At 50.2% G+C, this 11,941-nt stretch overlaps 1 protein-coding gene across 6 annotated transcripts in view; it reads right to left on the bottom strand.

The window, feature by feature from the left end:
- LOC109292186 (opioid-binding protein/cell adhesion molecule homolog) overlaps nt 1–11,941 on the bottom strand; it is an 805,011-nt gene that overhangs the window by 358,395 nt on the left and 434,675 nt on the right. For 4 of the 6 annotated variants that reach the window (XM_019509549.1, XM_019509537.1, XM_019509528.1 and 1 more), the window contains exon 1: nt 11,747–11,921. In XM_019509549.1, coding sequence (XP_019365094.1) covers nt 11,747–11,904 — 158 coding nt within the window. In that variant the 5' untranslated portion in view covers nt 11,905–11,921. Of the gene's footprint in view, nt 1–11,746; nt 11,922–11,941 lie in introns of those variants that run through there. The other 2 variants (XM_019509519.1, XM_019509543.1) reach the window with 1 other exon arrangement.

Consider the following 11,941-nt stretch of genomic DNA (forward strand, 5'->3'; position numbering starts at 1 on the left):
GGGGGGGGGGGGGGATCTTTCCACTTTGCTTTGCCAAAAGCTAGTTAAAATCAAACAGCAGAATCATCTCTAGCAATGTCTCTTTGACATCAGTCCTGATTTCAGGTATCAACAACCACCTTAGGTGCACCCTGCTATAGGCAAGGACAGACACAACTGGCAACAGCTGGGCATAACTTGCTTGAAAAGGAAACTGGCTTAAGTGGTTTCCCTTGTCTACACTAACTGCATGCACTGGGGCAGCTAGACATATTAATCCCGAAATGAGGACAAGTATATTCCACCCATGCAAAACTGCTCCAAAGATGATGCGACCCATTCCAAGCTAACTCTCTCGAGCATATGGTATTGCTAAAGGCACCGTGGACTGCTACATGTCCATTCCCAAGATCCACACTTTGAAAAGGGATGATGAGAAATGGGAGAGAGTTCACATGAGAAGGACGACAAGAATGGGTCTGGATCTGGCGGATGTGCTGGATAGCGAGAAGGTTAAGGAGCTCAACCAATTGAACTTAAAAATAAAGAAATCACTTAATCACTCAATACTAATCTCAACGTACCTACGTAAGGAGGGGATTGCTGAGAATGGACAGCGAGTACAAATGGAAGTCAAATTCAAAGTGGAAATGAAGGGCAAGTTATTAAGCGTGAGACTAGTTAACAACTGGACCAGCTTACTTAGGAACGTAGCAAATTCATCGCCCCAGACATCTTTGAATCACACCAGACTTTATTTCTACTAGACATGCATTGCCACAGTCAGAAAGTCTGCGCTCAATGCTGGAATCTGCAGATGAACGTCTATGCCCTGCCTCGTGCATGAGGCCAAACAAGATGGTCATAATAAAGTCCTCTCACCCTACAGTCAGTGACTCTAGGGATGAACCAGGCCCTTCTCCCAGAGTGGTCGCCACTCCAAGGAGCCTCCACTTTACCCTGCTGTTTCTGCGAGCTGGGGCACCCTGCCTTTAATTAAGTCCAAGCAGTACACTCCAACAGGTGTGAGGGAAGTGGGGATGATTCGAACGGTGTCAGGGCCAGCCGGTATAATAATTATGTGGTTAAACATAGTAATTAAAACCAAAACTAAAAAGAAAGAAAAAAAAAAGCCAAACTAATCAATTCCACTTAATGGAATATATGTGAACAAGGAGCAAGAGCAGAGAGGGGGAGGGAAAGCGAGATCTTGTGTGACGTGAATGCTAACTGTTTCCAAAAGTAGCCACAGCTGCAAAAAGCCTGGGGCCTGGCTGTCTCCTACAGTAACTTCCAAGTCTCCCTGGAAATGGGCTCAGTCTTTTTCCTCTACCCGCTGCTGCATCAGAGCAACTCCTGTGATAGCACAAAAGACTTTAAATCTCAGCTTTAACTGCCTTGATTGAATTAGATGCAACAACACTGTAAAGCGGCCTCTTCATTTAAGGTATAAGCATGGAAGCTTTCTTCTCTCTGCTAACGGCTCTCTTCCTGGTTCTGAAATGATGAGTCGCTTGTGGGCTCTGCTCTCTAAAAAAAAAAAAGCCATCTGATAAAGCAGGTTATAAAACGCGCCGCGGTAATAAACGGAGAGCAAGGAGCCGGGTGCAAAGCGAAGCAGAGACCGTGGATACTGTTATGGGGACGCATTATCCGGGACGTGATTAATATATGAGCTGGGGTGATTACTGGGGATGCGGCAAGGGATTTTGCACACTGGGCTGAAGCAGTTATTGAAGGGATGTAAAGGACAGAAACAAATTTAAGATACCTGAACTGAGCATTTGGTGTCCTGCAGATACCCTGGGAGCTATGACACAGAGCCTGAAGCAGCAAAGCCAAGGTTTGCGTTTCTTGCCTCTGAAGCTTAATACTGAGACACCACATTGCTGACACTGCAAGTATGGGCACCTCTTCACAGCAAACCGTGCTCGGTCTCTTTTGCCTGTCGCTAACAAACCCTCTTCCCATTCACACACAAAAACCTTTGACAAGTTTACCAGTGCTCACAATGAAGCTGGTTGGCTGCTAAGGGCTGACACAGCTTTCACTTGAGCTGGCGACCCACCCATTTTGCAGCAAGGATGTGAAGCTAAACCACATTGAGTCCTCCAATGCTTTCCCACAATTCCCTCTGTCCAAAAGAGCAGACAAATTCTCCCACAATTGACTGGGAAAGAATTATGGAGTATCTCAGTATACTGCATTGCAAAGGAGCACAGGATATGATCCAGGATCCTAGTGTAACGCAGGGGAATGTATTAGCAGGGAACACACAATATGTCAGATATGCCTTTGGCCTGCAGCTACATTGCCTTGCTCTCTCTGTGTCTCTCTACATTGCCTTAGGCATGGCTAATCTATCACCCGGGTGAAATTTGCAGCAAAGACACCTCATACGCATTCAGGTTTGCAATGCTGTAGGGAAGGGATGGGAGAGGCAGGAGGAGACAATGCAGAATGGAGGCCACAATGGAGAGGAGGGGCAGTGACAGTGACACAGATGTGGGCCCTGCTGCAGTCTTCCCAGGACAGATGCTGTGTCCATAATGTAGTTTGACCAGAAGACTACAGTTCAGATGCCCCTTCTGAGTTGGCCGTAAGCATTTTTAACAACGTTGGGCCAACTCAACCTGAGCCAGATTTTGCAGCATAACGAGAAACTGCAGCTCTCGGGTTCGGCAGAAGCTGAGATACTCCTGACCTTCTACAAAACCAGTAGTCAAGCACTCCGCTTCCTTCCTGTGAAACTGGTGTAATGCTGTTGGACTCCTGAGGCTCATGTGGGGCTTAGCACTGAATATCTGCAAAGCACCATGTGGTCTTCGAAGGGAAGAAGCTCTTGCAGTGCACGTTTATCCGACTTACAATGCCACTACCCTGGCAGCATCCATTTCAGGATGAACTGGTCCAAGGCCCAGGAAGCACTCCTGGCTCTTTTGTGCCCCTCTGCAGGAGAAGAGGGCCCTGGCACAGACTGATGGCAAATGCCCATGAGAATTACAGCCAGGTTCCCAGGCACAGACTCGGCTATCGGCTCCTTTTTATGAGCCTTCATTGTTATTACCACCTATTTCTTTTTACATTCCTGCCAAAATACTAACATTAATCTCCCTCGCACCCTGCAGGCAAAACACGGGTAATTGGATTTATATGGGTTAGAAATTTGTTAGATTTTTTTTTTAAACACACACACACACACACACGTGTGCACACACAAAATAAATAAATAAAGGGAGGGAAGGCACTGCCCTGCTGTGTCGTGTCCCGGGGCTGGGGGAACAGCAGGCTGGCTTAAACTGAAACCCCATTAATCTCAGCTATCTCCAGCCAGCACCTTTCTTCTCTGTCCCCGGGCTAGTTGTGTTGATTACTTGGGCCTGATTTAAGAACTCCTGCCTTCTCAGAGCGCTGAACTTTACAAGCTTCCTGTCGTGCCGCGCCATGTGGGATCTTCTTAGTTCATTCTCCTCAGCCCTCCTGGGTTTTTTTTTGCTTTCTTTTCCTTTCTTTCTTCTACTCTTCCTCCCATCATCCGCTTTCTCAGTCTCATTCTATCATGCCTAATTCCCTCTTCTTTCTTGCATGGACCAGTTGCTCTCCCCCCCGCAACTCTATCCCATTTTCTCTCCAGGCAGAATACGAGCTCAGCCCTCTCACTGCACCCCCACCCTCTTCAAGTCCTTCGTGCCCAAATAGCAAAGGCTTGGACTTTCCAGAGGAGGAGACAAGCCAAGAATCAATTCTCTCTTGCTCAGTCGTCCATGGGGCTATTCCAAAGGTCTTGGGGCTTGGACAGGGATGGAGCAGATGCCTTCTTGAGTCCCCTTCCAGTCCTGATTTTCTATGATTCTATACGGGGTAATTCACCTATGGAATATGTTTGAATAACGTCCCACCCGTACACTATTCTGGAACAGAAGCGATTGTCTTCTGTTATGGCTTGCTATTTGTATTACCATAATGCCTAGGAACCCTGGGCAAACACCACACCTTGGCTGTGCTAGGTGCTGTATAAATCTGGAATGCAAAGCTGGGTCCTCCGCAAGGATCTTGTAATCTATGTCAAAGACAAGAGACAACAGATGGATAAAAACAAACAGGGAGCTGCAAGGGACTAGTCAGGCAGTTAGTTAGCATGGGCGGGAACGGTCTGGCCACACCGGCAGCCAAACTGTTGCTCAGTTTTTTGGAGACAAGGCCGCCCTTGCAGCGCAAGCTGGTGGAAAACAGAATCCCATTCTGCACTGAATATTTAGCTGCAGGCAATCCACAGTGTGCTCAAGTAATATCTGCTTTGGGCAGGGGTGGGCAAAATGCAGACCACGGGCCAGAAGCAGCCCTCCAGGCCATTCTATCTGGCCTGTGGGGCCCCTAAAAAATTTAGAAAATTAATATTTATCTGCCTCTGGCTGCCTGTCATGTGGCCCTCAATGTCTTGCCAAAACTCACTAAGCAGCCCTTCGCCCGCAATAATCACCCACCCCTGGCTTCAGGCGTTTCTGATCCAACTCTGTGTTTCCAAACACAAGCTGCGCACTGCAACAGGGACAGAGAAACTCCCTCCCTTCTCCTATGCCTGGTACCGTACAAATGGGCACGTGCAACCCTGGCTGCAGGACTGAAAACAGACCGTAATGGGGATGCATTAGCAGGAGGTCAGGGCCAAGAGCCAGGGGGCTGCAGCAAGAAAATATTTCTGTCAACATCTGCCATTTAATGTCCCTGCGATGAGAACATCGCGTGGTTGCTTTCTTCACAGAGTCGAAGGATCGAGCTGGCTGGTGGGAACGGTCATGGGAACAGCCAATTTTGAGCAGCTACTGGCAGATTGTCATGGGAAACACATAGACAAGATGAAACTATGAGTATTTGCCCTAGAGATTTGACCTTTCACAGCTTTGGATCATCCAGGCAAGGGGCAAGAGCATGAGACAAGCGTGTCCAATCAAAACAGCTCAAATGGCCAAAATTCACATTAAAATACTCACAACAGACCAGGATTTATTCATAGGATTGATTTGGTGAATAACTTCGAATTAATACAATTGGAGAAAAATCCTGTTCCCTCCTGAGGCTGTTTGCAAAGAGACTAAGAAAGCCAAGAAAGGTGAAAATCAGCGACTCATCATGAATTGTCTGCTTGGCTGTAGTCTCCAGAATATCGTTTAAAATTGCACATTTAATTGCTATAAAAAGCAGCCATGGTTTAGGGCTTTGGGAATTTGGCAGAAATTCTGGAAGTGGAAAAATATTTGGATGCAGATCCATGTACAGAGCAGGATAGGGAAGACAGAAAACTCCTGGGAAGATGGGAACTTGAAATCCAGCTGCTGTGTCCTGATTTCTTTTTGTAGCATTAACACCTGATCCCGTTCCAAAAACAAAGACTAGAGCTCTTGGAACAGTGCACATTATCTAGAGAAAAGACAGCGATTACCATTTACAGTCCAGGGGAGTTTATTATGCCGACAGAAAGATCTAGTGTACTCCATAGCAAAGGGATTACAAAGCAATTCAGTCTCACCCTCTGTAGCTGAATATTGCTGCTGCCAAACACATCAGACTAGTAAAGCTCAAGAACTTGGTGCGGATGTTGGCTTCCCGCTAGAAAGAACTACAAGAACCTCGCCAGGATTTCAATCCTAAACCTCCTAGAAGAAATTGTAACTTTTTCCCCTTTTTTGTAAAGCCGAAAAAGGCTTAATGCAGTCTACAATGCATCTTTTTAAGGCAAGGGCTGCCAGCCCAGGTTCCTAGTTGCAATGTTACTGTCTGAAGCCATCCGCCGTCTCATCACAACCCTGTCTGTTGTATTCTGCCACTTCCCCTGAAACAGCAATAACCAGCAACAGAGACACAGCGTCTCAGCTTCTGCCCAGTGAAGCCCATGTCTGAAGGATCAGGTTCAAAGGAAGGGGTGCTGACAGGAACAGCAATCAGACTTGCTGATCTATCTCCCAGGGGTTGCGTGAATTCTAGACTGAAGCTACTCTAGCGGCAGGAGCAGACGTCTACCAAATACAGCCCACTGGCTTCAGAGGTAGGTACTCAAGTAGGATGAGAATAACAGTGGCAGAACCGCCATGGCAAAGACTCCAGGATGTTGCATAAGCTTGACAAAGAGATGTTAAGGGGCTGCAGAAATACCAGGCATCCTTCTCATTGTTGCCTCCTGCGTTCCCTCCTTAACACGAGAGAACCCAGCTTGAAACGTGGACAGGAACCCCGAGGCTGTTCAGTCCCAGTGCATGGGCCCGGGCATTTATTACGGAGGCCCCATCACATTTGCAAGGCCACAGTATCCGCAAGTCCGTAAGAGCATTTGTCTTTGTGCAATAGGTTGGCACAGAGGGAGCTCGCCTGCAACCCAGTGACCTTTCTCCACCACCAGACAAAGGCTCTGATATTACAGTGAAATTAGTGGGCACTGTAATTATAACTATCAGGAGCAGATAAGACAAGTTAAATACCAGCTACCTAGGGAGAAATTATTATGCCAACCAGGAGGATCCAAATGCCAGAATCCATGCCTGTAATTTCAGCGAGTCGCCAATTACAGCTCCTACATGCAGCAAGATCTACCTTGGAAACGGCAGGTATATATTTAGCTTCTTTGGGAAACTTTTTTGGGGGAAGGGGAATGAGGGAGGGGGCAGAGAGAGAGCAGAGATTCGCTAATCTGTTCTTTGCTAAGCCCTGGGCTTTTAGCATTCGCACGTAAAAAGCAGCAGTCTCTCCACACTTCTCAGCACGGATTTCAATAGCAGAGACGTAGCTACAATAATTTGCTTCTCTCTGGCGCTTTCAGCTATAGAGCTCAGTGGTGAATGAGTGCTATTATCCCCATTCAGCAGATGGGGAAACTGAGGCACAGAGCAGGGCTGTTACTTGTCCGGGGCAACTCAAAAGGTCAATGGCAGACACTACAATAAGTCCCATCTCTTGACTCTCAGACCAGTGCCCAAATTTGCTGGCTGCTACTGCCTCCTTGCAGCAGTCTTATATTGCCAGGGCCTCATCATATGCTAGGAAATAGACTGCGGTAGATTATTGTAAAAAACAATGAAGCATTGTCAGAAATAATTAAAACTATAATTGCAAAAATAAATGAAGGAACAACATCTCATGATGTTTTATTCTGGCTTTTTATTTTAATTGGGTTTGTTCACATACTCACTAATTGGCAAAATTCAGTGAATCACAAAGTCTTCTGTGTGAATTAGCACGATTTTGCTGTTCATTTTTCTTTTCTTTTCTACTGGTGATGGACCTGGGGGTGGGTGAGGTTTGGGTTGACGTGAATGGGGGCACGTTACTTCTAAACTTTTTTCAATACAGGGAAAATGCAGTTGTGTTTCTATTTTAGATATAAGATTTCTCACAGATGGATCTCAGACCACTTCATAAACACGGGCAAGTTGCTTCTCACAGCTTCCCCGTGAAACAGGTGTTGCTATTCCCATTTGACTGATGTGGAAATGGAGGCACTGGGTGTGTCTACACAAGATGCTTTACTGCATATTAATCTAATGTGGAGTAAACCATCACCAGCTACACGTGTACAGCAATTTCTGTCCAGTAGTTTAGTCTAATTCAGATGTGTGCAGAGGCACAGGTTAATTTTCTTCGCGGAAAATTCAGGCACATTCATTGCACATGTAGATGTGCCCACTGAGCAGTAGATGAAGTGCCCCGAGTTCTGATCACAAGTCATCAGCTGCACCGGGAAGGGAACCCAAACACCCTGCCTCTCCACTATGCACAAAAATCAGCTACTCTTTCTTAAATGCAGATAAAACTATGAAGGCTTGAAAATTTCGGCAGCTGCTGTTTTATGAACTATGCCAATGTCTGTTAGAAAAGGTTGGTTGCCTGGCAGCCTAAGTAATACCATGCGGTTGACTATATATCCAAATTCTTATTTTACTTTAATATTTTCCTCAATATCAGCATTCTCTCTATAAATAGACAGATAGACTGGCTGATTTTGGGTTGCTCTGAGTTGAAAGGTAGTTAAATGCATTATGAGAACTGTTGGTTCTTATGGTAGAAAGTAAGGTGCCATCACCAGTCTCCATCCAAAATATCAGAACAGGTTTACTACAGCTGGAATGTGACCCTGCAGCTTGCCAGGAGAGGGAGGCTTTGTGTCTGCAAAGATGACGATGAGGCAAGGGCTCTCTTGGAAGAAGAGGCAGAGAGACATCCTGAGAAGCGAAACTGCTGAGGCTGGGGCTAGCTACTGTCTGCTTGGAGAGGATCCTTGTTTTATTCTCCCTGTAAAACACAGAGCTCTGCTCCCTGTTTCAGATCTCATTCTGGATATTAATTTAATCCCCACACCATACATGTTTCAGAGACTTTATCATAAAAGGTGATGAGCCTTATTAAAATCAGTGGGAAGATGCAGGTGTGCAGGACCTTTCTGGGTCTGACCCTGATGCATTTCCATTTACAAAGTGGGGAGGGCCGTGTCCCTCTGGGTAAAAGGGATTGCTACAAATTCTAGGGATGCAAAGAGCTCTTTGGATCTTTGGATCTTTGCATCCAGGATCTTTGAGGATCTAGGTTCTTTGTTTGTAAACCGGCTGGGGAGCCCTACACATCCCCAATGACTGTAAAATGAACTCTCAAGCTTGTCGGTTGAAGAGCAGATCTCCCAAAGGCATAACAGAGGGAAGCTGACACAGCTACCTCCTTCCCCAGCCTGGGCGTGTACCCTGCATCTCTTACACCAGAGACCCACTGCAAGCCAAAATCAGGGCAAAATGCAGCAAGACTGGTCAGTTTTAAGGGCGGAGAAGAGTTACAGCTTTCCTGCTCTTGAAGGAAAGAGAGTTCGAAAATCATTATCCCAACATGCCGTCACCCTACAGGATACTGCAGCCTGTTGCAAGGTGCTGTCACACATCACCATCCCCTGCATACCAATACAGCCTGTCCCTGCAGGGTACTGCAAAGCTGCCACTGAGAATCTTTGCACGTCCATTCTTGGTTCACTGTCTCTTGCTGGAGACTACAGCCTGCTGCCCGTGGCCACAGCAAATCCACAGCAGCTCTGTCCTAGATGCATAGTTTCTCCCAGGACAGTGCAGAATCAGCTCCATCCCTGATGCACCCCAGCCCTGCAGAATCCCACCGCCCGCTGAAGGGCTGCCTTTGCTGACTTACAACTGCCGTGGCACCTATTCAAGGGAAGCAGAAGATTCCCTTCATGGGTGAGTTGCATATGTCCATCTCAGAGCGCTGAGCTGAGTGACAACAGCTGGTTTGAACAGTGAAGGCACTGCCATCCTCCGAATAGCGGAGTTCAGACCCGTGGTGGAGCTCGCTCAGCTCCAAGGAGACAGCTCAGACCAGGGAGGGCTGTTATTTTTTTCCTTTAAACAGCAGCCATGCCAGCCTCCTGGGCAGGACAGAGCAGCACAACAGACATCAAAGGCGGCAATACTCTTGCTTTGAAAACTTCTTGGGGCTTTGCGCTTACTCCCTGTTATCTGAACCATTCTGGGAGAGGCCTGGAGGGTTCAGCTGACTCATGCTGGGGGTGTCATACTGTCAGTGCTCCGTGCTGGGAGGCACCGAGTCTGCAGCAGTGCCTTGACCATCTCTCTGCATGCCAGGGCAGGCACCCAAGGACCAAACAGACACTTAAGAGGGGGCCTGTCAATGCCATGTGGAAACGGGGCAGGCTGGAAGCAGCCCACCATGGCCTGACAGGGAGCTGCCGTGGAAAGGCACAGAGAGAGTCAAGCATCAACCCTGCAGCTGAGCACACGGTGATGCCCGCAGCACACCAGGGCTAGGGGAAAGCCTGCAATAAGGACAGAAGGAGGAGGAGTGGAGAGGGTGTAACGGGGGAAGGAGGAGAGGAAGAGGGGAGAGAAGATGGAAACGGTGAGGAAACAGTGGTGGCACGGAAGTTAGAGAGGGGAAGAACAGAACTGAGGGGCAGACGGAGGGCAACCAAGGTGAAAGCAGGGTGGGGAATGAACAGGCCATGCTAAAATTGAAGGGCAAAGGAAAGAGAGGGGTGTGGGAGGGAAGCCACGTAGCAGGGTTGAGACGCAGGGAGGGGATACTCCGGGGAGACAGGAACCATGAGACTGCAGTTCTGGGGGGGGCTTTTTCCCCAAGAGTCCTGCTACCGGGAGAAGGCAGGGAACAGTTCTGCTGGAGAGTGAAAAGTTTCCTGCGGGAAGGTTCAGACACCCGACAGCTCTGGGGCCGGCGGCTTGGCAAGCATTCCCGTTTGCCCAGCCAGGCACTGCGCGGCAGGCTCCAGCAGCCCAGAAACGGCCCCAAAAGTGACAAAGTAGATCAAAGCTGGCCCTCTGCTGGCACAAATCTGCAGTGCACCCTGGGACACCGAAGGGACGGCGTGGGGCCAGCCCCATTCACCACCGCGGACATCAGAGCTCAGGGGCTGCACCTGCTAAGCCAGCGGGGCCCTTTTTGTCCCTGTGCCTTCCCAAGTGCCGCTCGGATCTCCTCCCCTGCCTGATGTGCTGCTCTGCTTTCTGCTCCCTGCCCTACCTGCCACTGTGCTGGCCGTCCTCTCCCCCATCTCCCATGTATACACACACAGGCTGCCCACGCCCTTGCAGCACACGTGCCGCGGGCTGACCACCCCTGCACTGACTGGTTTAGCAAACGCACCCCAAAGGAGCCAGGTTTGTCTCCGTCTCCCTGCTGGAGCAGCCCGACTAACGGTGCAGGACTTGAGAGCCGGGAAAGTGCTCTGAACGACCCAGCCAGCCTCCACGATCCAAGCTGGGCACTGACCCATTTGTGCCCCTTATTCTCAAGTGGTAACCACTACCGCTGAGCTCTGGCAGGACACAACTAGGCCTTAAATTGGATGGAGGACAAATGGGGAGCTGCAGAGGCTGGGCACCACTGGATGGGGAGCAGGACCGGGCTTCAGAAGGGGCGTCAGGAGCAGTTCACACAAACCGGCTGGCAACACTGGCTGGGAGCACTGATGCTCTGCTCCGGGGCGCCGGTCTGCTCTGCGCTCTCCTTCCTCCCAGCAGGGATTTGCGTGCTCATTAGCTAATGTTGGGCAACGAGCTTTGAAAAGCAGCAGCACTGCTCTGTGCGGTTCCTTGCTTTTACCAGGCTGAACGAGTGGGTGGGAGGCGTCCAGCTCTTCCAGTGAACCCCCCTGCCCACATATTAGGGAGATGAAAGGCAAGAAGTGTGCTGGAGACTGGGCTGACGCTCCCTTCAAAAGCCCCAGGTACCTGGTTGCCCCTCTCAGAAGCCGATCTCATTATCTCCTTTTGCTCTGAACTTTGCAAATCACGCAGCTACCATCTACCGGGGGGTCATCCGCAGAGCTAGAAACCGGCTCTGGATCCCCAAAGCACAAGCACCTCTCCAGACAGAGCCGACGCAGCACCCGCGCGCCGGCCACGGCCACAGCAGCGGGCTCTCGCCTGCTCCGGGGGTGGCAGCGGAGGGAGGACACGACACGCTTCGCCTGCCTGTGTCATCCCTCTGCCCTGGCAGGGAGGCGCGGCGGCTCTCCGCTGCGGGCCGTGCCAGGCTCGAGGCAGGGAGGCGCAGCGCGGGCTGGGGCTGGGGCAGGGGCAGGGGCAGAAACTGCCACCGAAGACAAAACCCGCGGGCACGAGTTGTCTGAGGGCGCCCCCGCCCGCTTGGGTGCCAGGAAGTCCCGGCGGAGCAGGAGAGCGCCGGGGGGCTCGGCAGGGGCAGCTCCGCGGGGCGAGGGACACGCGCGACGCGCGGCGGCTCCTACCTGAGCGTGGCGCTCTCCCCTTGTCGCACCGTCACGTTGTCCATGGCCTTGGGGAAGGCGGCATCTCCGCTGCGCACGGGCACTCCTGCGGGCACAAGGAAGAGCAGCCTGAGCCCCAGCGCCACCAGCCCCCGCCAGGGCGCGGCCGAGCCCCCCATCCCGGGCGGCGGCGGCGGCGGCGGCAGGTCCCGGCGG

Source organism: Gavialis gangeticus, unplaced genomic scaffold, assembly GCF_001723915.1.
Source record: "Gavialis gangeticus isolate Ggan-Ray unplaced genomic scaffold, GavGan_comp1, whole genome shotgun sequence".
NCBI lineage: Eukaryota > Metazoa > Chordata > Crocodylia > Gavialidae > Gavialis > Gavialis gangeticus.